Source organism: Penicillium waksmanii (assembly GCF_028829765.1).
Source record: "Penicillium waksmanii strain IBT 27052 chromosome Unknown utg000008l:1.0-5622682.0:1.0-5626561.0, whole genome shotgun sequence".
Classification (NCBI taxonomy): domain Eukaryota; kingdom Fungi; phylum Ascomycota; class Eurotiomycetes; order Eurotiales; family Aspergillaceae; genus Penicillium; species Penicillium waksmanii.
Window position 1 is genome coordinate 1,321,630 of NW_026643254.1, and position 24,871 is coordinate 1,346,500.

The window sequence follows — 24,871 nt, forward strand, 5'->3', positions numbered from 1 at the left end:
CCATATTTGTGCGCTTTTCGTTTATCATCGCTAAGGCCTCCAAGGTTTCCTGGATTAAACCCGGCTCAAGAGTTCGGTCCAGGCGTATAATTATCCGCAAAGTCCGAACTATCATCATACTCCGATCTGGGAAGCTCTTTAATGAACTCCTTCTCTATGAGCTTTGTCACATTCAACTCGGTTGCGAACTGCGTTCCCATTCCCGGCTGCTCGAACCACGGAGCGATAGGACCCAGTTCGACATCCAGCTCTTTAATGATCTGATAAACATGATAACTGTATGGGAAGTTGCCATCACTGTTATTCAGGTTGCGAGGTGGAAGAGCTCTCTCGATATACGGGGCACCCAACGGACTGAAGAAAGTGCCACTTGCGCCTCCAAATCGGTCAATCTTTCGGCCAACAGGCAAAGTCACATTTGCCTTGATAGGATTGCCATTGGCATTGAGGACGAACCCATCGCCTGGCGGGTAGTGGTAGGATCCATTGGGCCAGGTCCATTTTGCGAGGAACTCGTATGGGCACAGATCGCCAAATCGATAGTAGGTGGCCAGTTCGGTTGACAGTGGGAATTGTCGCGGAAGCTGGACCGGGCCTAGCATTTCGTCTCCACATACATACGAGGCGTTGGAGAAAGTGATGTTCAGGCACGGGTCTGGGTAGCACCGAGCGGGATAAGATGGTTCCTGTCGGGAAAGAAAAGTGGAATTACTTGTTAGACGTATATTCAGGCTGAGATTTGGATGAATGTCTTTGCGTGAAATACCTTGACATTGCCCGGGGATCCAGCTTGCCACGCGTGGGCAGGAGCCACGGTTGCAATGAGCAGTAGAGAACTAACGACACTCTCGAAGTGCATCTTGACAGAGGGGGTTTCTCAACGCTGAGAAACTAATATTCTATACCTAGCAGGCACATCGTCCTTGATGGGCGTCTAGTTCTAGCATTTATACGCGCTGAACATGCAGTCTATAGCAGACGGAACTTTTGAATAGGCATGTTCTTTATCGAGGGTTAGAATTCTCGACATGCTATATTAATATCCCTACGGCGAATTTCAAGTAGTTTGATTTGCTGAGAGTGCCTTCCTTTTAGTATGAAATGCAAGCCAGATGAATGTTGTAGCGCCACAAGTTCAGAGCTAAGATGTAAGGAGAATTTTAGTATTGGCGGAAAGCTTCAAATTTTGAGAGAGAAACTAACCCGCATCCCTTGATACCATAATGTGCCATATAACCTTCAGGGCAGCAATATGATTGTTTGGGTTTGCACCGGCCTCAGAAATGTTTGAGCTAAAGCAAGGGGTCATTGGGTAACATTTCCGAATAGTTTTGCTGCCACTGATTCGTGGGATCCCGAAAATATTTCAAGAATGTAAGCTCAATACACTTTGAGGCCAAAGGTATGCCCTACTCCTCTATGTCAAGTCAATAATAGTGAAAACTGTTGTAAATTAATAAGGTAATGGATTTTGAGTAGAGTCAAAAACGCTCAGTGAGGAATGGACGTCTGTTCCAGAAATTAGTCAAACGTTTCTTCAAGCGCCTCAGTCGTCACACGAACCATTCTCTTCCGAGCCTCCAAATAACAAGTCGCCATTGGGAAAGATTGAGTCAAATGACTTTGTTTGGTTTGGCACCAGCCTAGATTAGCCGTTCAACCATGGGCTCTGGAGTTCTAGAGGCTCTCGGAGGCTGCGGGTACCCCACGGGACCCTGGAAAATGTGAGCACTAATAGTCAATGATCGTTCCAGCCCAGCACAATTTCAATATGGTCCTTGCAAGCGAGGATGACGGACTTTGACTGGATAATAGAGGGTTGTAGTATGAAGGGAGAAAATATTTATCTATCCCCAGAACACGGGCGAGCACTGTCAAAATCACACTTATTCCTCAGGACGTCCCAAAACCAAGGCGATTCTAATAGTGAATTTCAACATGACATTCTACATAAAACTATACTTTGCCATTGCTTTATTGCTCAGTATTTCCTCTGCACAGGGTCCTCCCCCGGCCAATATCCGCTGCCACTCAGACTGGATTCAAGACGACAACGTCGGCGGCACATGTAAATGCGAGTTAGGAGATCTCACAGGATGTTCCAAAAGTGATCTGGGAACATGCAACGGCAGGGATCTTTCATCCTCCAGCGAGCTCATGCCTGGTCACGAAACCGAAGGCTGCACCGAAGCCAATGCCGGCTGCGACTCCTGTTTTCTCTGGTTTGACAAAGTGTGCAATTGCCTGAAAGATGGCTGTCCCGATAGTCCCAGCACCCATTCATGGATCCGGTTACCCGATGGGAAAATTACTAGCAAGAAACGAATGGCAGGGATCTTGGAACTTTCGTCGGAAGAGCCTTGGGAATGGGGTCAGAGCATTGCGACCTCAGAGGAGGCTCTGGTGATCAACTCTGTTAAAGCGCGGAAGCAGGAGCAGATCCACATGCATGTTTGTGAGGCGAGGAAAGGAAAGCCCGGTGGCGTTAGAGAGCTTCTGGGGGGCTTGCAGAAATCGGACTATGCCACGCTGAAGCAGGTGAAGAATCAAGATGATTGGTGGTGTCGGGTTCAGAGCTCCCCGAACACCCATATCACTAATGTGATTAGTGATATCAAATCGAAAGTTACGAAGAATCCCGGCTGTAGTAATTTGATAGGTGCTGCAGTGTTGACGGATACTAATGGTTTCAAATGGGTGTGTCTTACTACAGGACTTGGCTCTACCCAGGGACAGTTCTGTGCGGCTAATGAAGGTTGAGATGGTGCGGAATTGGGCTGTGCTCATTGGGTTCAATGCATTTGATTTTATCTTATTATTTTCAACGTTGCGGGTCACCATTGCTTTTGTAACGAGAAAATCAAGCTTACGAGGTGGGCAAGAGTAAGGCAGGATTTTGTTTGAAACAGTCACTCAGCTTAAAAGCATTAATAGCTAGTTGAAGTAGCTAGTTGTTACAGAATGAACGGCCTTAGGGGCCATACAAAATTGGTAATAGCTACTACCAATAGCCAGATACGATAGGAGTCAGCCCCTCCCAGGGCGAGTCCGACCCCCCCCCCCTCAAGTTGAGTTACACACCATAAATTCGCCGGGTCGTTATAATATTTGATGGATTATTATATAACATATTTCCCATTCAAATTTCCTCCATGTAAAACCAATCGCAGGTCGTTAACCTCGTGCATGTAGTTACTGATGTACTTATTTATAGAACAAGCTTGAACTCCGGGTTCCGATCATCAGCATATCCAGCATACTGATCATACTTGCCATTCCGCTTATCGCGATTCACCTTGGCGCAATAGAGCACATTGAAAAGAATCCTAAAAAGAAAGAAGATCAGTCAGTATTTAATATATTCATACAAATCATCGACCGTTTCTTTTCAACTGGGTATCGGGAGCAAAGCAACTTACATAAACCATGCAAAAACCAACAAGCCAAGAATAATAGTATGACCGCGGTGATACAGCGGCTTGTCTTTAGCGGGATAATTGAACGCTAAATTGAACTTGTTAGAAAATGAAATTTCCGCAGCAAACCCTGAAAGTTGACTAGCCCCTTGTAGGTAAACTTACTAGCAACAAATCCGCCGCAATTAGCAATAGCCAACTGCATCGCTGACGTCGTAGCCCGCTTATAGTGACCGGCTGAATTGTTCGACATCCAGACCAAAATGCACGGCACGCTTGCGTACATGCCTGTCGCCATCATAAAAGTCATGCCATACTGGACCTTCGGGTTGCTGGTATTGGCGATAACGGCGTATCCAATTATAGCGATGGGGAGGGAGAAAAGCATGATTACGCCACGCAGTTTGAGACGGTCGGAGAGGAATGCGACAAAGACTGAAAAGTGAGTATATGCAGATAACCGATGATTAGAAAGGGGGATATGGATGGGCTTACCTGTCAAAACGGCGGCCACCGCGTAGGGAATCACAGACCACAACTGCACTTCGTTGGCGTTTTTGGCAAAGTTCATACCTTCAATGATGGTGGGTAACTAAGGAAGTTGGAAGTTAGCATTCTTATATTCTTGACTACCTTTAGTCCAGGGGGAAGGTAAATAGTGAATGGGTGTCATACAAACAGGCCAAAGGAGTACAGCCCAGACAAAATCGCGAAATATGCCGATGCCGAGAGCCACAGCTGCGGCTCCAGGATACCGCGGCGCACTTCTGACCATCTAAACTTATCGTTCTCGCCGGAAAGTGTTCTGCGGGTGTTGTGTTAGCAGTAGCCCAGTCTAGCTTCGTCTTGCAAGGGGACTGGGGACTGGGGACTGGATAAACCCGAGTCAATTAACTCAACTTACCCATCTGCCGTCGGGGGGCTATCCAAGAGCAAGCGGTCTCGTCCGAAATCCTTCTCCTCTTCGGTCAAGAAGGAGGCTGTCTCGATGCTATTGGGGAGAACCAAGGAGCTCAGTACACCACAGGCGAAAGTCTTGTAGAATTGTTAGCCGGACATTTTTATCGGAGAATTTGACGCTGTCGGGCACTTACCAGAAGCCCCTCAATAATCATAATCCATCGCCAACCCTCCAGTCCTCCTCGAGGACCGATTTCGGATAACCCACGAGCAAGAAGACCTAACAGTAGTTAAAAATTAGTATAATAGTCCCATCAGGTCAATGTACAGTGGACGAAGCATACCTCCAAAGGCCCCCGACAATGAAGCCGCCGTATAGAAAAGACCAATGCGCAAAGCCAAATCCCCGCGCCTGTAAAAACTTGACAGATAAAGGACCTGTACACGACGATGTCAGACTCGATCCCGAACGGTGTAACCTTTCAAGGTAAAAGTAGTTAAAGAAGTTAAAGCAAGGCATACCATTCCTGGAAGCAAACCACCCTCCGCAATGCCAAGCAAGGCCCGAACCGCGGTGAATTGAGCGAAATTCTGTACAAAGCCGAGACACATGGTGATGATGCCCCATAGCGCAGTCAAAAATGGTAGCCAGATTTTCGGCGACGCTTTCTTCAGTACGAGATTACTCGGCAGTTCACTAGAGTCCCCCAGGGAGTCCAAGTCAGTAATGCGCTCAACGATGACCAGCTAGGGGGGAGGCGGGCGACAAAGACACGCGGGAGGATAACCTACCTGCACACATAAGTGAGATAAAACACGGTCAAGCCAATATCGTACTGGTGATCGGTAATATTGATATCATCCTCCAGACCATAGATCTTCGAATTTCCGACATTGGTTCGATCTAGAAATGAACATAGAAAGAGCAAGGCCAACATTGGGAGAATCCTAATTGATGCGTAGCTCCTGTTAGCACGGTCGCTGTCGCAAAGAATAGGGGGCTGGGATTAGAACTGGGACTAAGCTGACATACCGCGTATCCAGTTTCACCAGAATCGACCGGCTTAATTTGGACTGGTGGGCATCGTCTCCAAAACGATTCAACGGGGTTTCCTTAGCCTCTTCCAGCATTAAGCTCACTGGTTTTGGCTCCATCGTGTTGTGTGGTGTGGTTCAATCTGGTCTGATCTCGTCTGTGCTGGGGGAGATGCAGAATGCAGAATGCAGGTGTACAGGGGGGGGGAAAGGAAAGCAGGAGGGAAGAAGCGCGACGTGAGACGGAGGCAAGATAAAGGCCCTGGAGATTAATACCACTCGGGATTCAATTCTAGGGGCCGAATTTAGCGAATAGACAGACAAAGTTCAGCCCCAACTTCTTTAATTTGTTGAGCCAAGCCTAATTCCCCGCACTTTTTCCCCAGATCTTTTTTCTTGGTTTAAGCTTGACTCGGGTGAACTGCATTACGAATATTACCAGCGGGGGTGACGTGTATCCTTGGTATTTTTTGGGTATTTTTGGTCACACTCTTACCCGCGGTCGGAGTTCACTTCTACAGCCGAGGCTCCTTCTCTTTCCGCTTCTTCCCTCTTCAACCTCTTTCCACCTCATCTCCCAAGACTCTTCCCCCAAGACATTCCCCTCCTCCTCCACCACCATCATGTCGAAGCTATCTGCCGGCCTCAAGGCCCTCATCAATAGCCCAGCTGCCCGCCCTCATACTGTCCCCGCCCCCCAAGAATATCACCGCCATCTACCAGGACATCCAGCAATCCGCCAAGGCCAATAATGTGTCGCAACCCTCATGGCTAGCCCTGTCAGTAAGTACACCCTTGCCTTAGCCAATTGCATTGCAATGCCAAGTCCAATACTAACAATACCTCAGACAGCAGCAACAATGACCATGAACTCCCCCCGAATCCCTTGCCGCCCTCTTCACTCTCGCATCCACCTCCACCACCACGCCCACAGACCTCGAAATCGCCGAACTAATGCGCGAAGTCGGTCTCAAATGCATAAGTTTCAACGGCATCCCCCGAACAATAAACAGTTTAAACGCCTTTAAAACAAGCCTCCCCGAGACAATCGCCGATAACCTCTCTAAAACCCCCACCCGCACACCCACACCAGAAAACATAACGTCCATCAAAGACCGCGGCCACACCCTGTGGGACTCAATCTATCGCCCCTTCGAGAAAAAGCTCTACAATCGCCTCGCAGATTCACACCCCGATTTGCCTGTCATTATTCTGAATAGTCACTACGGCGCTTTACTCTCGGACCCCGCGGAGCGTGCCGCTAGCACCAGCGCCAGCAGCAGTGCGGGCCGTGTGCTCACTTCTATCGTTGCCATTGCATGTTTGCGCGCGCAGTCGGGTGTGGCGCCGCAGGTTCTTTCGCATGTTTTTGGACTGCGGAAGGCGCTGGAGGATGGTTCTTGGACGAGTGATGTTGAGAGTGAGCAGGGGGCGCGGTGGTTGGCGAGTGATGAGGGGAATGAGTGGATTCTGAATAGTGTTGATAAGATTGTTAAGGCTATTGGGCAGGGGCAGGGGTCGAACTTTGCTCCTATGGCGAAGTTGTAGTCTGCTGTGCTGTGCTATGCTGTGCTGGGCTGTGCTGTGTATATACTGTAGATATTTAGATATGCCCTGCTGTACATAGTGGGTTTTGGATATAACTACTTCCGTCTACCTATTAACTACACTACGTTGGTTATTTTATAAGGTTTCTTGTGTAGTACTAGCAGTGCTACCGTAGCCAATGAAAGAGCTGACAATAAATCCCACTGGTGTAGGTACAACTTCGAGTAACTTCAAGTTCTCCACTTCACAATGGCCTAATTAGAACCAGTGTAACTAATGAAGTTGCTATATTTCACAAGTAGTATAAGAAGAAGACAATCTCGCGGCTATCCCTCTGTCGAGACCCTTTGCATAGTACGGTTTGAGAACTTGAAAGACCAGTCCTCCATCCAATACTAAAAACCTCCCCATCATTCAATTCAATTCAAACTCCACCCGAAAATGTCCATGAAAGAATACGCCTACCCAGGCTTCGGCAAAGCCCACCAAAAAAGCTACCGCTTTTCCTCCGCCGTCCGAACTGGAGATTTTATCCACTGCACAGGTCAGGGTGAGTCGATGCTGCGCTGCGTTCAGTTAGCGCAGACTATTTTATCTCTATCATACCATACCTCATCAAAGTCAAGGTAATGGTAATTACTCACTTAAATTCCAAACCATAGGTGGCTTCCACGACTCAACAGGCAACGAATCGCCCGACCTCACCGACGCAGCCCAAATAGACCAAGCCTTTAAAAATATCGATACGACCTTAAGACATGCCGGCGGCGCAAGATGGTCACAGGTCTATAGGGTGAATTCGTTCCATATATCGCTCGACGACGAAGCGATCCAGGCCATGGTTCGTAATTTCAAAGAGTGGATGCCGGATAATTATCCCACTTGGATTGTTTTGCAGGTTTGTCGGCTGGGGGATCCGAGGATGAGGGCTGAGATTGAGGTTTCGGCTTTTGATCCTGTTGGGAGGAGGGGGGAGGGAACTAATAGCAGGTAGCAGTTGGTAGCTATGTGCTAATTACAAGTAGATGCAAGAGCTATGTCTCTGATAAATTGGGTATTGATTTTGTATTCAAGTGCTACCAGTAGTATCATATAACTAGATAAGAGGATACTAGTACGGGCTCGCAGCACCTCACTACGGACCATATAAATCAGCAAGAACATTAACATGAGCTATAGGTACTGTTATAGTTATATTGATAATGGCTACAGCTTTCTTGGGTTATGCTTTACCATATAGATAAATATGTTTATAAGTTGCTACAGTTAGTACTAACTTAACAAGTGCTATACCTTGAATAGGTCAAGATGTAGTTGAATTTATTTAAGGATTTTTTTTCTGTTAATAATGCAACATTAGTTAGATTATTTGCATTGCACTTTTTATTACCATTTGAGTTAGCTACGTTAGTAGTAACGTACTTAATAGCATACAACAAAAATCTATGGAGATGATCGAGAAGGAGAGCGGGAACAAAGTTAGCGTATATAGGATCCAGGCTGGGTATTTCCCGAATGCCAGTATTCCAGCGGAAACAGCGAATGCTATATCTGCGGTAGTAAAGGGAAACTGAAACGACGTGAGGGCCCTAGTTTGATGAATTTCTATTTTTTGGATAAAAAGAAACGCCGTTAAGGAAATCCTATCCAAAGTTCCAGTGCTTGTTAATATATCAAGATGTACCAGTCAAAGATGACATCTAATATGATTATGATCATTGGAGTTGTCCAACTCGCTTGCATTGCCTGTAACCGACGTTAGCGTAGTTAACTCAAAGAAATCTAACCCCTGCATCCTTGGCGCGTTACTTGGAAAATTTCGCTTCCCTATTTTCTCCGATCCGAGAATGTTTGAATAAGAACGACGAACAGCCAAGGCATAATCACTCCAGCACCTCGAATTTCTTCGTATTTGGAAAGATGGCAGCCCCGTCTGACGATAGTGGCCTTCTCTGCCTTCCCGTGGAACTCATTTCAATTATATGCTCTTATTTTCCCAACTCTGGCATTAAATCTCTTCGCCTTGCTTGCACTAAGATCAAAGAAATTGCTCAGTTACGGTTGACTCGTGTGTTTCTATCTGCCAACCCGATAAATATCAGAGTCTTCCGCGCGGTCGCAGATCACGACCAATTTCGCAGCCAAATAACCGAGATTATATACGATGATGCACACTTTCCACCCTTTCCGGAACCAGATATCTACGAGATGGAGGAAATCATGCAGATGGATGACCCTGAAGCCGGATTGATTGATGACGAAGAGGGTTGTCCTCATTGGTTTGTCAAAGTTTGCCTGGAGAATCTCACAAATATGAAATACCGAAAGAATTTTGATTTAGACCGTCCAGGTCATATTCTGCGCGCACGTCAAGCCAATGCGCAACCGCCTCTTCGCATATGCTGGCAATATTATCAGAATATACACATGCAACAGTCTGATACGATGAAATTGAAAAGGGACGAGGAAGCTTTCATCTACGGTTTGAAGCAGTTCCCTTCTCTTAAGCGGGTGACTATCACAACAGCCACACATGGCCATCTTTACGAGCCGCTATATGAAACGCCCATGATCCGGGCATTTCCTTACGGTTTAAACTATCCCATTCCACGAGGGTGGCCAGGAGGGAGAGGGGAGATTTCCTACACACCTGCAGAATCATGGGAGGAAATGAACGAAGCTGAAAAGGAGCAATGGCACGGATTCCGCATGATCACGAGGGTATTAGCTCAAGAGAAGTCGCCTAGTCTTCTTGAACTAGTGATCGATACCAATCGACTTTCTGGCATGGGGCTGAACTGCACAATGTTCAACTCACCCAGTGATAATTTAGGATCTCCTTGCGATGAGTACGTCAATTTGGCGACGGTTCTTACCAATCCTGGAATCCGGCGCCTTGAACTCCCTTTGGTCATAGGAGGGCAAGAATACCGAGGATGGGCGGCTTTTCGGAGCGGTTACCTCTATCGGATGCTAAGTAGTGCCACTGAACTGGAATATTTCAGTTTTTCTACAACAGTAGACAATAACGCTGGGGGAGAGTACACCATGGAACATTTTATTCCACTGCAAAGCATTTTACCCATCACTAGCTGGCACAAGCTGAGACATTTCCATTTATCGACATTGATTGTGGCTCAATACGACATCATGGAAGCACTTACCATTTTATCTGCGAATCTTCAAACCATTTCGTTGAATTTCTTGCAATTCTTGAAAGATCAAGGAAATTATCGCTCACTGCTCAGTGAGATACGTGACAAAATGAAATGGCACGAGCGAGATTTCGCTTCCAGGCCAAGACTTTCTATTGGTATCTCTCCATACGGCATCGTGGCACCGGGTAGAGCAATTTGGGTTGATCAAGATATAAAAGAATTCCTGTACAATGGTGGAGAGAACCCTTTCAAGTGGGACAACCTTCCTAATCAGGTGGACTATGGTACAGGCATATACAAAGACGATTTTGATGAGGACTATGAGCGACCGAACGTTAGCTACACAATTTGATACGATTGGGATTAACAAGCTTAAAGTGCCCACCTGGAACAATAATATCTCTCCCAGAATAGCAATGCCCATTAAAATAACAACCAAATGTAACGTCCCACTTGTAGCACAGATATAATGTGAAAGCACAAATCAATCCCTCTTCAACTTCCCCGCAATCCTAGACCTAGGACACACTAAACCATATAGATCAACTCTTGCAGTATACTCAGGGCCCTACTTTTGGCAAAGACAGATGCTTACAAGATTATGTTATAGACCGTGTGCTTCCGAGGGTTTGGGTGCTGCGCGCTCGCTGTAGCATTGTTGGAATCTTCTATGGAAATGCAAAGAACTCATTGAGTATATTATTGACAAATATTCTCTTGTTCAAGTCGCATGGCTTCGTTTTCAAGTTAATAGAATGTGCAAAGCAACCACGGAATGAGGACATCTCAAGCAATCGACCTATAACCAGATGCGGAAAAATTAAAGTTTGTCCACCATGAACCTTGGACGCATCGCGCTGGGAAAAGGTTTATCTCAAAATATAATCCAATCATTGATATTAGCCAATACTTGTTGTCGACGGATCTGCCTTCCGACAATTTATTTTAGTAACAATAAACAATGAACCCTGGGCCCTAGCGTCGCCCAAATACAGGGTGGCAAGTTCCGCCAGCCTGTCGCCAAGCCTAGTTATGAGCCAAGAGATAAACTACCAGAGCCCCAAATAACATCCTTATTATGAGAATTGTCAGATAAGATCAAGAACGTCAATTGAATTTCAGTACCAGCGGAAACCGTGTTATTCGCCGCTGCATTATTTTAATTTTAGCAATACAAAGTTCCAGCTCGCGTATCGACAAACTACCCTCCACAAAATTAATAATTAAAGTCGAAAAGAAATCAGAAAAAAGTCAGGAAGTTCCCCAGGGCAGGCAAGCCCTATTCTGCGATGTTGTCGAGGCTACTCAATGGCAATCTCTCACATGGACATCTGTAAGAGAAAATGTTAGAACTCATACAAGAACTTCAAATGATCCGAACAGGATTAGAAAAGAGGATTTCCTACCGCAGCGTGGGGGCTTGTTATCGTCCCTAGCCCACCATCCTTGCGAATTCTGGTACCAATTCCTAGAAAAATAGATTTAGTAAAACACAGTGCAGCAAGTCAAGAAGATAAGAAGCACATACTGGTATTTGCAGACGGGTGCAAAGGTGTCGCCGACCTTGGCCTGACCAACTGTGTTACTGGAATCACAAGGATACTTATGCCACCAGAAGGGCTTCTTTATCTTGCACCAATCCTGAGGACCTTGATGGTTACCTCCCCAGTTCTTGCCTCCGTTATTCCAGTTGCCTCCTCGTTCTTCCAGGGAAGAGTCAGGGTCGGCGACTGGGCTGGCCAAGGCCACTTGGGCAGCCAGGGGAAGAAGGGCAGTGAGGATGAAGACGGGGGACTTCATGATGAATCAATGGAAGGTATTGTTTGAAATAGTGAGTATTTGATGTTTGGATTGATCTGGTCACTGAAGGATGATGAAAAAAAGCTGTAGATGTTGGATTCGAGAGGCTTTAAGTATTAGTGTGTGGATACTTTCTCTTTCTATTTTCTGATCTAAAAAAACATGCTTCGATGGATGTAAGTGTCATCAAGTGAGCTATAGTATGCCCGTATTCTCGACAAAAAGACATGAAGCTCTTCCTTGATTCAATTATTCCATGGTCGTGAATGGCAACATGATAAAATTATCGCAGTTTAGGTGATCTAGCCGCTTGAAGACTCATTCCCGATCAGGAAAGCTCAATAGCTACCATAGCATAAGGTTTGATCCGACGGCATAGATGTGGCTCTAGACCAAGGGAATTATACACTGCGAGCTCTTTGTGGCGGAGAGCCCCCGGTTCGAGATCTCCGACTAAGTGGTTCTCAATTTGGATTCGTCGGGTTCTAGGGGAAACAGGAGAGAAAAGAAGCGAGAGCGAGAGCGAGGATGAGGGCGAGGGCGAGGTATCACAAGATTGGATACTGGAGGAAGAACTGCTTGGTAGACAGAAAATGGATGCTATTTTTGTTCATAGCTGAACGAGTCAGAACTGTTTTCCGCTGGCGATGGCGGGCTTGGCATACATCCGGGCTTGGCAGACGTAACGACCACAGAGTCAACTGATCAGCTCGCCATACGGGCTTGTCAACCTAAGATTGATTTCTTGTTCCACTGGTGCTATTTATTCATCCATGGTATTGCTGTGGGTGAAATCCTGTAGGCTTGTTTGAGTTTGAGACATGGTCAACTCCTATCCCTGTTTACAAAAACGCCGACTCGGGAATATTCACTCAGCCTCCTCATGAGAGGAAAAGGTTAAGAAACAATGAAAGAGTGTAGGTGGTGACGCCAAGTACCAGGAATATTACTGCTACGTGGAGGCAGGACGAGCAGAATATGAAGAAAATCAATGACACAAGGACTGTAGGAACCGAAAAAAGACCGTGAGAAGTGTGTATTCGCATTGGCAACTGTTGCTGCGGGAGGCGTTTTATGTCTCGTCACGATAGTAATCTCTGAGTTCATGGATCCCCGGGGCCCAGTATCGCCATTTACTACTTTGGTACTATGTACTATCTACTAGTAACTACTAAATATACCTTAAAATGCAGGGAATCCTGAGTCTTATTCCCACTTCCTACTATCCACCATATATCATTGCAAATACATAACAACCATTCATTGCAAGAGAACCTTAGAATCAAAAAATAATATAGCACAAAACCAAGGCCTAAACCAGAACAAAAAGACATTCTCCCAGAAACACACATCAAAACCACAACCCAAACTTCAACCTTAAACCCCAAATCAAACCCCCGTCAACTTCCTCGCAATCCTCCCCCCAAATCCCCCTCTTCTTACCACCATCCCCATCTCTCTCCAACCGCGAATGAATCGGCCCATCACTATAATCACTCTTCGCACTCTCATTCTGAAACTGTAGCTGTAGACCCTGCGCTTCTCCCCGCTCCCCCGAGTCCTTGTACCGCATTTTTTGTGCTTGCTTTTGTGCTCGTGGTAAACCATCCCCACCCCCATCCTCATTCAAACTTTCAACCCCGATTCCATTTTCATTTCCAAAAGCGTCTTCTTCGCGACTTTCATGCTCACGCGCTTGTCGCTCTAGACCCCTCCGCTCGCCTAGCATACTCGTGCCCGCGGGTCCTGGGGCTAGCATTGTTTGATCGAACATGGCTGCCCACTGCAGAGCAACGGAACGAAAGTGTGGGGAATGCGAGTGGGGGGCGGGGTGATTTGAAAAGGTTCAAGTTCAAGCTTAATATAGCCCGGGGATAGATGGATGTTTGGTACTCTCACTCGTAATCATAGGCCTCAAGAGGAGTGGTTCGGGTTTCCTTTCTCTTGGAATAGTTGTTGTTGGATACTAGTATGTTTGCAGATAGTTCATTCGGGATATATACATTTCGAGATAAGTCCAAGTCCAAGTCCAACAAGATGAAGTTCGATTCAATGGGACACCCAGAGCATCCAAGTCCGGGATTGTCGGGATTGGTGTATTGGGAGCGATGACGTCGAACGACAAGGCTGGGTGAGTCTTGTGGACATCTAAAAGAGCGGTTCATCTCCACCGCCGCTGTAACAGCCACCAATCATGCATCGCATCCGCATAGGGTATACATACATACAGTACCCTCGTATGTATTAACTACAGCAGGGTTGTCAATGCAATGCAATGCCTACCTAAAACGTAAATTCCGCATTCGCGAAATCTGGCCAATCCCAACTAAGCATATCATCAAAGGGGACATCAGGAATCGAGGCTCCAAACGCACTCCCGCCCGCACGATTCACCGCGTCGATGATTTGGTCATCTGACATTGCGGAGAACTGAAGTGGTTCGGTCCAGAGATCGGTTGGTGGTAGTGATTGTGATTGTGCTGGGTGTGATGGGATAGTGGGTAGGGATGATGGTGGGCCTTGGTTTTGACCCTGGCCCTGGGCATTGACATTGGCATTAGCATTATCATTACCATCAAGGCCTCTGTTTGACGGCGATAGAATCGATTCATTTAAATCCATCCGGTGATGCTCTGCACCGTGACGATTCTGCGAAAGCGGAAGCGTAGGACCCCTCCTTATAAGTTCTCTCAAAAAACGACCATATAAAACCGAAGCACCATTTCGATGATTCGGCGTCGCACCAATACGTTCAAGTACACCGGCCGTTTCTTCAATGAGTGTTCTCACGCTGGGGGCGAGACTGGACTGACTATCACCGGGCGTGACGCTGAGACTGAGCGCCGAACAAGCCGCGAAGGAAATCATGATGACGGTATTATTTGGCATTGATTTTAGTCGGGATTCGCCTTGGATTGCGGCTCGGAGGACATTTAATGCGGAAGATAGACCTGCTGCGCGGAAAAACCGCTTTACTGCTGTTGGGGCTGTTGGGTGGTTGATTACGCCGCCGTAGGTTGAGAGTTGGGTGTGTGTTACTAGGATTTCGACGTAGGGGGGGGAGAGAGCGGGCTGTAGATGATGTCAGTTGTGATAGGTATGTTGGGAGGAAAGATTTCCTACCGCCGTCTTCACTGATCGCTATGGCCCAAGTCGTGAACCATTGTTCGTAGAAATTTTCAATAGTGGTTTTTATTCTGTGGTGGGTTAGCAAGGTCAAATCAGAAGATTGTCAGGCCAGATGGTATGGCACATACGCGTGGGCAGCCTCGGAGCCGGTATCACCAGTTCTATAGCTATCGCAACTTGATTTGACTTTTCGAAATAGTTCATCCTATATGAATTAGCCAGCTGCATTTCATTGCATTGCATTGCATTGTAAAACAGGAAACCTACCAAATCCCGCCGTAATATAGCCATAGAATTCATCGGGCCATCCCGTCGATCCGCAATATCAGACCGATACCACATATCGCAATTCTCAATCAGCGCCGTCGGCGGAACCGTATAGCTTCTCCCTCTAGCAAGACAGACACTGCACGCATTATTAGCATCCATCAGCCAGCCAAATCAGAACTCCACTCCACTCCACTCGAATTCAATGCAGTCCATTCAGAATACATACCCCCTCTCAACAACAAAAAGCGCAATCCAAGCCCTCTCTCTCCTCCTCAACAACCTTCTCCCCCACTCCGACCCAGGCTCAACATCATCAAACCCATCCATAAGCAACGCACGCTTAGCATCAATACAATCCGCCCTCGCGAGCTGGAAAATAAGATCACTTCCAAAACTCGACGAAGGCGTAACGATCTTATTAAGCGACAGGTCGAGGGCAACAGTCAATGCCATTGCAATATACGCGCACGTGTCGTCGTCACCGAGGCGGTCCCCGGGTGCCATCCAGGGTACGTTTACCATGAAAGCTAGAACGATCTCGACGGAACGGTGTCGGTGGGTCATTACGCGGTTCGCAAGCCATTTTACGTGGCGGGAGAGTCGTTTTGATAGGGCGCTTGCGGATGGGAGGAATAGAGCTGCGCCGGCCATTATCGATGTGAATAGGAAGGATGATTGGGTGCGGACGAAGTGGGCTGTGTGGACGAGGGGATCTAGGCCCCATCTTGTGTGTGCGAGATGTTGGTAGAAGCTGTGGAGGGAGGAGAAGGTTAATTGGGGTGGGACTGGAGGTGGGTTGACCCTAGGGGCAAGCATCGGCAAGCATCCTCACGGGGAAAACAACGCAAAGTAAGAAGCCAGCGATAAAACTTACAAAGAGAATAAAGACTCCGACTCATCAAATGTAACAAGACCCAACTCCACCGGATCCAAATCATCCCCTACATCCAGATTTGCTCGGGCAGGTACGAAGAAGGATTTAGCACTCTGTTCGCGCCGATCAAGCTCCGCATCAAAATCCCGGCTCTGGTCCCGACCCCGACCTCTGTCCCTGTCCCTGACCCCCGGGTCCACGGCAAGACCAATACCCTCTTGTGGTAAAGATAAAGACAAGGGAGCTGATATCAAGGGTAAGGGTGGCGACTTGGGCATATGCCGTACCCCAACAGGCGAGAGCTGCAAATCCGATGCCCGCGCTAAAAGCTGTAGCGGATTCTCCGCATCATCTAGCGCAAGATTCTCCTCTGGGGCTTCGCGTGGTGACGGAGAGGAGATGTGCGGGTGAAGGTCTCGATCTCGTTCCAGATCTGATGAGAATGCTTCAGATTCTCCTTCCCCGGTCCCGGCCCCGGACCCGAGCCTGCCGTGCTCTGGTGAGTGACTCAACTGACCCTGGAAGCGCGAGAGTAGCTCCTGGAGTCCAGAGATAGCGCGTTGAGCCTCATCTGCTGAGCTAGTGGATGAGTCGAGTTTTGGGCGTTTAATCGCTTGCTCGATCTGGTGGATTGCTTTTTCCAGGCCTTTTCGTTTGCTGGGGGTATATATTAGCGAATGTTCCAAGGTTCTATTCATGGTCAAGTTCATGTTCATATTCATGCTCATATTCATATTCATATTATATATTCCATGCCATGTCCACGAAATTACAAGAGACTTGAATGATCAACAGGGCTTGAATAAATCACCACTCCACTCACTTCTTAACACCCTTCTGGCGACCCAAGTGGTGGTTCGGCACGACACAGTCAACATTAGACTGGCGACATTTCTCGCAGCGGGCGTGGCTGGAGGGCCTATTGCAGCGGATTTTACTGCGGCGACAATTGAGACAGGCCGGTTGTTTGGTTTGGGAGGCCTGCTCGTCCATATTGGCCCCAGTGGTTGGTTGCCGAGGGCGACTCGGTAGTTGAGGATGAGATGAGATGAGATGGATGAGTTGTGGAGATTCGAGGAGTGCCCCAGGTATGGGGACTAGTGATTACCGGGGAGTACTTGCCTGATGTAACATAATCTGCTCCCCCCAAACAACAGCCCAGCCGGGCTAGCTCAATCGGTAGAGCGTGAGACTCTTAATCTCAAGGTTGGGGGTTCGACCCCCCCCGTTCGGCTATTCCTACAAACCTTACCTGAGATATCTTTTTGCCGGCACTGCTGGCATTCGTCCTTTTTTCTCTTTTTTTTTAGTGCCATTAAGATAGAGTCACTAGTAGTATTATCTAGTGGTAATAATCAGTATATTTTCCTTCTATTCCTTAGGAGAGTGCATACTGGAACAAATTAGACTTGGAGGGTATCTTGAACTGTGACGCCTCTGATGGCCGATGCCTCTTGATCACTGATCGAAGAAACCCGGCCACGACCTCGAAGAGACAGCTGTATTCATATGGGAGGAGTTTTAGGTCATGATTACCACCTCCAGCATTAGAAGAGCCCTTATCGCCAAAGGCTGGTCTAGAAAGACTGCCAGAGACGGACTAGAGAACAAAATCTCAGCATACTTTCCGTCTTGCGGTCATCGAAACTCCCACTACAGTGGATGCTCCGTCGGTCAAGCAATCTAGACTATTCCACTGAGACTAGAAGTTCGACTTGTCCGTGGAATACATACCATGTTCCTTTAACCGGTGGCAATTGCAATTCAGCACATGACGTAGGGATTTATGCCCCGTTTCAGCCAGGTATCCAACTAAACCCGGGGAAGTTTTAAAAGTCCGCCGGGAACTGTCTTTCAACCAGAAAACCTTTTGTTTCGCGGTTAGTCACTTTGGAACTTGAAACCTGAGAATGTCCTCCACAATGCCCAACGTAGTCCAGCTCGGTGATACTTATCACATTGAAGGGTAAGCAACTTAATATTCTGATGACTATAGTATGCCTCCAGTATGCCCATTTTATATACAGACGTCCGCGAGAGGACTTCAAGATTGTGAATGTCTACCATCCATCCAATATTCCAGGGAAAGCCGTCGTTATCATCTCGATCGATATGGTTCCTAACGCAGCTACACCTCCGCATACGCACTCGGGCGCAGCAGCTATTGCAATGATGATTGATGGTGTTGTGTTAAATCAAATGAATTGCGATGAACCCATCGTCTCCCAGAAAGGAGAAATGTGGTATGAAGCCCCCGGCTGTCATCACGTTCGATCGGAGAACAATGGATCGGAAGGAGCTAAGTTCCTGGCGGTTCTCATTATTGACGATCAAGTTATCAAGGATGGGTTGCACAATATTATTGTTTTAGACGCTGACCGGGAGGGTACTGCCGCATGAAAATCGCGACTACTATCCTTAGGATGTATGTTACTAGCGCAGAACCTCGCCAATTGGTGCTTCATATCGCTGCTTATTCTTCTCTGGCTATACGTCATTGTCGGATAATTCAACAGGAACGTTCGTCTCATCATTAAGGCGCCATCTTACTTTTGAGTATTCAATAAGAGGTCGAAAATAATCTTGCCTCGGACACGGCCACTATCCAAACGTTCGTATGCGTTTTGAAATTGCTCCAAGGGCCAGACACTGTCAACAATAGGCCGGCATTTGCCCTTTTCCACCAACTTTGTAATTTCTGCCAAATCTGCACCGGATGGATCCATGATGAAGAAAATAGCTCTCACGTCAGAAACTTCGCACCTCACGGGTCGTCTGTCTTCCGGCGGCTGATTGATACTAATGATCACACTATTGTCACGGAGACACCACCAGGCATCTTCAAGTGATTGCCCGCCAACACAGTCAACAATTACGTCGACTTTGTTCAATGGGTTCTGACCCCACTCGGCAATCTTTATCGAGTGATAGTTCAGCACTTGCTTTGCTCCTAGAGAGTGGACGTGGTCTAGGTTATCTGGTCCGCAAGTACCGACCACTTCCGCCCCCGTTTGACTTGCAATCTGGACGACCCAGATCCCAACCCCCCCCTGAAGCCCCAGTCACCAAGATGCGTTTACCCTTCCAGTTCGGGCTATCAAAGTTTCCGACTCCGGCATGCTTGAACAGAGCTTGCCATGCCGTTTCCGCAGCGAGTGGCACTGCCGAGGATTCCGCCCAACTCAGATTGCAGGGGCGACCAGCTAATTCATCTGTAGTGACAATTGCGTAGTCACGAGCGCATCCAGGGCGGTAATAGCTCGTGCGAGCGTACACCTCGTCTCTTACCTTGAATGGAGAGCCTTCTGGGGTGCTCACGACGACCCCTGCAACATCGTCACAGGTGATAATTTCTTTCCCAGGAATGTCACCAAAACTGGGCCATAGGCGTTCTCCTGCACAAGGAGCGGCAGCATAAACACGGATTAAATGTTCCCCCTTATCAAAATTCGGTATTGGCAGAGGGCGCTCGACAAGGGTGATAGTTTTTGAGGTGGGGTCTGCCTGCAGCAGAGCGCGTACGGTAGATGGGAGAGTGTTTATCGACATCGTTCACCGGAGGGGTATCTACTTTTGCTTTTAAGGACGATGACAACCGTTGGATATTTCGGATTTGAGGGAAATCGAACGATTCATGCGCCTTTTCGAGTAAGTTGTCCTTTCAGCGAGAGTCAACAATTTATTGTTTATGAGCAAATGCATCCTGACATCATAATTAACATCTCTTGCTGTCCACTGTTACCCTTAGCCAGTAGAGAAATCACTAACGGGGACGATGACATGTGCAGTTCAAGGGAACATGACTCCGCCACAATAGAACATGACTGGTCACAAGATTGGCTATTCTGGATGTGTAGCCCGTTTGTACTGTATAAGCTTCAGAAAAGAGAAGCAAAGTTCTTGGTGACTAATTGGTAGGTAACCTCTTTGACAATGGGCCAAGTATGTGGGGTTTCTTTGGTCTCACGAAAATCAATGATGCTGTGGCCCTATCGGGCCGTGTTATGCGGCTTTCAGACCCGTGCATCCTATTAGTTCCCGGGTATTAGCCCCATCTTAAAATAGTCTAATCATTATCTTTGCCCCAGATCGCCTCTCTATGCAGGGCTTTTGAGCCGTTCAGTCTATAGCAGCATGGGTAAGTAATGCGCATCTAACGTATGCATGTATGCGCTGTCACTCGTAAACTGCAGGGTTTTGAGAGGCTGTACAACTAACTGGAAAGAAGTCGCAAGAGTGGAGGTATAGTTTACTGATTGAAAACTACTGTACTACGAGTATTATAGAGTAACACCTGGGCATGGACCGTCTATTATGGCACAAATGCAAGCTTACTATTAGTACTAGTACATACTTGAGAAATTATCCTATATTTCCAAGTACTCAGAATCACATTACCCACACCATTGGCATTGATAACTTCAAATTGATACTTCTTAAAGTAGATCTCTCCAAATATTCATTAATATTAGACAGCTCCAAGGAGCTATAAACCACTGGCATATAAACATGAGACTTCCAGACCCTCAACATTCACTCCACTTAACGAGAATGAGCCTGTCCAACTTCCCCCTGGCCCCCACTCTCACCACCCAGTGCGCCAGATGCCTCCGGTACAACCGCTCTAGGCAAAGGCTGCAAACCCTGCTGACCCTGACCCTGATGAACCGGGACCTGAGTCTGAACCTGCCCCATCTCCGGAGCCGGACCTCCCACATGAACAGGACCCCTCGCACTACCCGGCAAACTCTGACTACCGTTCGACCTCAAACTCGCCTCAGCCCCCCAACAACGGCGCAGGATGAACCCCATCCGCATTCCCATACCCATACCCACCCCAAGCATAACCAGGCCTCTTAGAAACCCTAACCTGTGGCGGCGCGGGACCCAAAACAGTAGGATACTTATATCTAAACCCCCAAACCCAAAACAGGGCAAACTTTTTCCAAAATCCCATCTTCTCCCACCTCTCTTTCAAAATAGCCGCATCATCCACCGACCGCGCCCGATACCCCTTTCTAAACCCCCACAGACAACATAATGACAGCGGGAGAATGGTCATCGCCCAACAAACAGGTAATCCTCGACGAGTCTGCCAGCCGAGCATTAGACGACGGAATCGAATGAATGCTTCAAGAATTCCGGCTAGGAACCAGATTCCTATCCAGCCTAGGGTACTGATTAGGACGATTGCTAGGAGACTGATCCCGCTGTAGTATTTCCCGTTCCATTCGTCGTATTCGCCCCAGTAACCGTAATAATCGTATGGGTATGAAGAACTGGTGCCGGAGCCAGAGTCAGAATTTGATCCAGAGGAAGTGCCAGGGGTAAAAGTAGTAGAACCAGGCCCGGAGCTCAGGCCCGTATTGGGATCGTACCTATCGGTAGTGGAATCGGTGCCGTCGGCGTAGGAGGAGTGATAGTAACAATTGGCCCCGGCTCCATAAAGACTAGAGGGGTAATTTCGATTGCGCAGTGAGGCGAGTGAGGTAGCGGGGACCTGGGTGGGTTCTACCCAGACTTGATCGTATGTGTAAGTCGTCGGTTGAAAGGCAATGCTCGTATCAACGGACAATGAGACAGAAGTCCGGGTTCTGGGCAACAGGGCGGAAAGTGTAGCGGGCAGAGCGCTCAATGTTGCGGCTGTCGTAGTTGTCCATGTAGATGAGCAGCCTGTGGGCGCGGTGTAGGTCAAATCGACTACGAAGACGGTTGTATGTTTTGAATCCGAACTGTAGTAATCGTCATAATAGCCGGCGTTGAAGTCTATGGCTGTGCCGACGCCAGAGGGGTATAGTTTTTCGACTGCGGTGATGGTGTCGCCGTAGTATGTGTTTGTTTGGGTTATTGTTGACAGGGCTTCGGGGAGGGAAGTTACTGTTGGAATGATTGCTTCGATGGACGTGGTTGTTTTTGTTATGTAGTCTTCGTTTGAGTCGTAGGCGAGCTGCGTTATGGGGACGACTTGGTTTGCTTCGGTGATTATCCAGGGTGCGGCGTGAACGAGTGGAGACCAGCCAACTTGGAGTAGGAGGCTGGTAAGAACGAGGGACTTGAACGAGTGTGTGGATATCATCTTTGCGTCTTGGAACTCGATTGCTCAGCTTGAGCCTCGAGACGAGTGATTCTTCCCCTGCAGAGAAGGGTCAAGGAGTGTGGCTGCTGCCATGGTTTTATGTGGTCGGTGGCGTGCAAGGTAAATTTTGCTTAGGACTATTTTAGTATGCGTTTTACGGAGTAGCAGATAGCAATTTCAGGGTCACTGCATGCTAGTCTCGCCGTGAGGCGCTTGTCGACCCCTTTTTTCGTCGACTAGAGCAGGGTCCAAGAGGCTCTAGTCGTGGGGCTAGTCGAATTGGGAGAAATCTAAGACAAACTAGCATCGATGGGGAATGGTGGAGATTGCGATTTGGGGCGAGGAGTTGCTGATTGGATGGGAGGAGATGGAAGGATTCCCTTGGGCAGGAATAGAGTCTAGTAGAGGGTAGAGTAGAGCAGAGAGGAGGAGAGTAAAAGAGAAGAGAAAGAAAAGAGTGTGCAGTGGGGGATAATACCAGAGCATAGAGTATCACAGATTATCGTCATATATGGTATAATAGTATCATAGTGAGCAGTGTAGAATAAACCAATACCCTCGCTAATTCTAACAGTCACTCAATTATGGACAAAACAGCCGAGCAAATCAAAGCAATCCAAACCAACGGAATAAATTCGGGCACTCCCCGAGCCCCGCTGGTTTCTATCTGCTAACGATCCGATCTATCTCTAATTAAGGCACAATGCCCGAAGAGGCGAGTTTGCCTCTGAGTCGGTACTACTAGTAGTACATATCTGCAACTATGAACAGATTCCAATGCATAGACTATTGACAAAGGGTCCACGAAAATAAATCACTCATATCTTTACAGTAAACTTCTAATACATTCGGTAGATGACCGAGTATACTCTACTCCCCCAACCGCCCAGAAGTAGAGAAGCACTTACTCTTAGAGAAGACCAGTCCATAAACACCTATAGACTACTTGAACCTATCAAGACATCGATAAGAAAAGCAAAGAACAATCCTGTGCAGGGCGTAACTTCGTAAAAACCACCACCTTATACCACACCACACACCTCGTGGCCGACACTAATTAGCAGCCCGCAAGGCCCTCAACCTCGCCCCAAGCCCATCCTCAACCTCCGCCGGCTGCTGCTGCGCCTGCGCCTGTTCCTTCCCCTTAACCTCCGCATTAGGAACCTCCGTATCCTGCTCCAATGCAATCCTCATATCAACACCGGCCTCATCAGCAAGTTGCTCCATCATCCGATCAACCTCATGCTGACCCTCAGCCCCATACTCCTGTAAACTAACACCCTGCGCAACGTCCTCAATCGCACTACTAGCAATCTTAAAGTCTTCACTCCGGGCCAAGAAATTATTCGCATGCGAGACAAGATGTTCCAGATTCACGCTCTTGCTCGCCGCGTCCAGGCCCCGACTCGCCAGGGCGAGGGTTCGTGATGTGTCCCGTGTTGATTGGGCGGCTTTGAGTTCGTTGATTATTACGTCTGCGCGCGCGGCTTCGGATTTCAGGGTTACTTGGCGGCGCTTTTCGCGGACGGCGCTGGAGGCGTGGATGCGGGCGATTTGGAATTCGCGGTTTTTCATGGCGCGGTCGGCTTTGGCTTTTTCGGATTTGAAGGTTGATTCGGCGCGGGCGGCTTCTTTTTTGAGGCGGTTTGAGTGGAGCTGGGGGTTGGGTTAGTAAATGGGTTGGTCATTGTGGTGAGGGTAGGCTGGTGGAGGGGGGGTGTGATGTGAAGGCTGGATCTGCGGTGCAGCGGGGTGGGGAGGAGGGGGGTGTGTACCTTGACATTGGTGCGGGCTTCGAAGATGGGATCTTTGCGGACCATGATTGCGGTGTGAGGGGCGTGAGGAGAAGAGAGAGAGGGAAGAGAGAGGGTGAGGCTGGAGTGTAGAGTGTAGGGTGAAGTGTAGTGTTGATGTCTCGTGTCTCAAGGCGAAGTGCGGAGGCTGAGCAATTCCGAAGTGGCAACGTCACTGACCGCATTCGTTAGCGTAGGCAGATACAACACAGTCCAGTGGTAGTATGGCTCGAGAATTATTTCAGAATTATTAGAATTATTGTAGAATAACGGCGATGATATTCTAATTACTATACTCGAATCTCAGTTCGGTTCTTTCTCGACTTGTTTTCACCCGCAGAATGCCTACAGATCTAGTCGTACTGGTTGATATTGCCTATTCCAGACACTAATAATGGAAAATCCAACAACATCTGTGATTTTAATCAATGATACAACTATCAAATACTAAGCAAGGGATAGATCTAGACTCTTACTTAGCACTTCCAACTTGGGTACTACATAGCCGGACCTGGGTGGGTACCTTGACCACGATACGAGGATGGACCTCATAGACAAAGGAGATGCCTCCTCCCCAGACCCCGTGCACACCCGGAAACTGGCGTTGAATTTCCTTCATGAGTGCAAAGATAACCCGAGAGAGGAATAGAGGAAGAAAGAAGGTGAAAGGGGGGACTCTGGACCGCAGGGGTAGGGTCATGTGATCATGTATCAAGTTGTCTCTCGTGGGAATCGACCAACTTCTTTCCTTCCCTGGGTCGGAGGAAATATTTTGGTAAATCAAGTACGGAGTACTGCAGGGGGGATTACAGTTACATTTACAACTACAATTTAGAGATCTGTTGGTGTTTGTTGAAATATTGAGATTGATC

General features: G+C 47.7%; 13 protein-coding genes across 13 annotated transcripts; 5 read left to right on the top strand and 8 right to left on the bottom strand.

Annotated features, from left to right (window-relative positions):
* Positions 1–65: 65 nt before the first annotated feature.
* N7481_008851 (TNT domain-containing protein) lies at positions 66–859 on the bottom strand (the record flags this gene model as incomplete). Its single annotated transcript, XM_057268070.1, has 2 exons — positions 66–686; positions 767–859. The coding sequence occupies 2 exons, from the start codon at positions 857–859 to the stop codon at positions 66–68; spliced, it is 714 nt and encodes a 237-aa protein (XP_057118747.1).
* A 1,079-nt stretch (positions 860–1,938) lies between these two features.
* N7481_008852 (uncharacterized protein) lies at positions 1,939–2,760 on the top strand (the record flags this gene model as incomplete). The annotated part of the gene is made up of 1 exon (XM_057268071.1): positions 1,939–2,760. One exon carries the CDS (start codon positions 1,939–1,941, stop codon positions 2,758–2,760), a length of 822 nt encoding a protein of 273 aa, XP_057118748.1.
* Positions 2,761–3,208: 448 nt separating this feature from the next.
* N7481_008853 (uncharacterized protein) lies at positions 3,209–5,471 on the bottom strand (the record flags this gene model as incomplete). The annotated part of the gene is made up of 11 exons (XM_057268072.1): positions 3,209–3,326; positions 3,420–3,504; positions 3,582–3,851; positions 3,912–4,008; positions 4,092–4,221; positions 4,321–4,451; positions 4,511–4,596; positions 4,661–4,754; positions 4,839–5,013; positions 5,109–5,282; positions 5,350–5,471. The coding sequence occupies 11 exons, from the start codon at positions 5,469–5,471 to the stop codon at positions 3,209–3,211; spliced, it is 1,482 nt and encodes a 493-aa protein (XP_057118749.1).
* A 647-nt stretch (positions 5,472–6,118) lies between these two features.
* On the top strand, positions 6,119–6,899 carry N7481_008854 (uncharacterized protein; the record flags this gene model as incomplete). The annotated part of the gene is made up of 2 exons (XM_057268073.1): positions 6,119–6,134; positions 6,286–6,899. The coding sequence occupies 2 exons, from the start codon at positions 6,119–6,121 to the stop codon at positions 6,897–6,899; spliced, it is 630 nt and encodes a 209-aa protein (XP_057118750.1).
* A 441-nt stretch (positions 6,900–7,340) lies between these two features.
* N7481_008855 (uncharacterized protein) lies at positions 7,341–7,893 on the top strand (the record flags this gene model as incomplete). The annotated part of the gene is made up of 2 exons (XM_057268074.1): positions 7,341–7,449; positions 7,562–7,893. The coding sequence occupies 2 exons, from the start codon at positions 7,341–7,343 to the stop codon at positions 7,891–7,893; spliced, it is 441 nt and encodes a 146-aa protein (XP_057118751.1).
* A 926-nt stretch (positions 7,894–8,819) lies between these two features.
* Positions 8,820–10,409, top strand: N7481_008856 (uncharacterized protein; the record flags this gene model as incomplete). The annotated part of the gene is made up of 1 exon (XM_057268075.1): positions 8,820–10,409. The coding sequence occupies one exon, from the start codon at positions 8,820–8,822 to the stop codon at positions 10,407–10,409; it is 1,590 nt and encodes a 529-aa protein (XP_057118752.1).
* Positions 10,410–11,362: 953 nt separating this feature from the next.
* N7481_008857 (uncharacterized protein) lies at positions 11,363–11,857 on the bottom strand (the record flags this gene model as incomplete). The annotated part of the gene is made up of 3 exons (XM_057268076.1): positions 11,363–11,388; positions 11,464–11,525; positions 11,586–11,857. The coding sequence occupies 3 exons, from the start codon at positions 11,855–11,857 to the stop codon at positions 11,363–11,365; spliced, it is 360 nt and encodes a 119-aa protein (XP_057118753.1).
* Positions 11,858–13,208: 1,351 nt separating this feature from the next.
* On the bottom strand, positions 13,209–13,616 carry N7481_008858 (uncharacterized protein; the record flags this gene model as incomplete). The annotated part of the gene is made up of 1 exon (XM_057268077.1): positions 13,209–13,616. The coding sequence occupies one exon, from the start codon at positions 13,614–13,616 to the stop codon at positions 13,209–13,211; it is 408 nt and encodes a 135-aa protein (XP_057118754.1).
* A 524-nt stretch (positions 13,617–14,140) lies between these two features.
* Positions 14,141–17,123, bottom strand: N7481_008859 (Zn(II)2Cys6 transcription factor; the record flags this gene model as incomplete). The annotated part of the gene is made up of 7 exons (XM_057268078.1): positions 14,141–14,895; positions 14,981–15,054; positions 15,115–15,191; positions 15,254–15,392; positions 15,483–16,058; positions 16,131–16,820; positions 16,954–17,123. The coding sequence occupies 7 exons, from the start codon at positions 17,121–17,123 to the stop codon at positions 14,141–14,143; spliced, it is 2,481 nt and encodes an 826-aa protein (XP_057118755.1).
* A 929-nt stretch (positions 17,124–18,052) lies between these two features.
* On the top strand, positions 18,053–18,530 carry N7481_008860 (cupin domain-containing protein; the record flags this gene model as incomplete). The annotated part of the gene is made up of 2 exons (XM_057268079.1): positions 18,053–18,096; positions 18,158–18,530. The coding sequence occupies 2 exons, from the start codon at positions 18,053–18,055 to the stop codon at positions 18,528–18,530; spliced, it is 417 nt and encodes a 138-aa protein (XP_057118756.1).
* Positions 18,531–18,676: 146 nt separating this feature from the next.
* Positions 18,677–19,679, bottom strand: N7481_008861 (NADP-dependent oxidoreductase; the record flags this gene model as incomplete). The annotated part of the gene is made up of 2 exons (XM_057268080.1): positions 18,677–19,080; positions 19,127–19,679. The coding sequence occupies 2 exons, from the start codon at positions 19,677–19,679 to the stop codon at positions 18,677–18,679; spliced, it is 957 nt and encodes a 318-aa protein (XP_057118757.1).
* Positions 19,680–20,907: 1,228 nt separating this feature from the next.
* N7481_008862 (uncharacterized protein) lies at positions 20,908–22,206 on the bottom strand (the record flags this gene model as incomplete). The annotated part of the gene is made up of 1 exon (XM_057268081.1): positions 20,908–22,206. The coding sequence occupies one exon, from the start codon at positions 22,204–22,206 to the stop codon at positions 20,908–20,910; it is 1,299 nt and encodes a 432-aa protein (XP_057118758.1).
* A 1,053-nt stretch (positions 22,207–23,259) lies between these two features.
* On the bottom strand, positions 23,260–24,026 carry N7481_008863 (putative SNF7 family protein Fti1/Did2; the record flags this gene model as incomplete). Its single annotated transcript, XM_057268082.1, has 2 exons — positions 23,260–23,862; positions 23,982–24,026. The coding sequence occupies 2 exons, from the start codon at positions 24,024–24,026 to the stop codon at positions 23,260–23,262; spliced, it is 648 nt and encodes a 215-aa protein (XP_057118759.1).
* Positions 24,027–24,871: the final 845 nt, after the last annotated feature.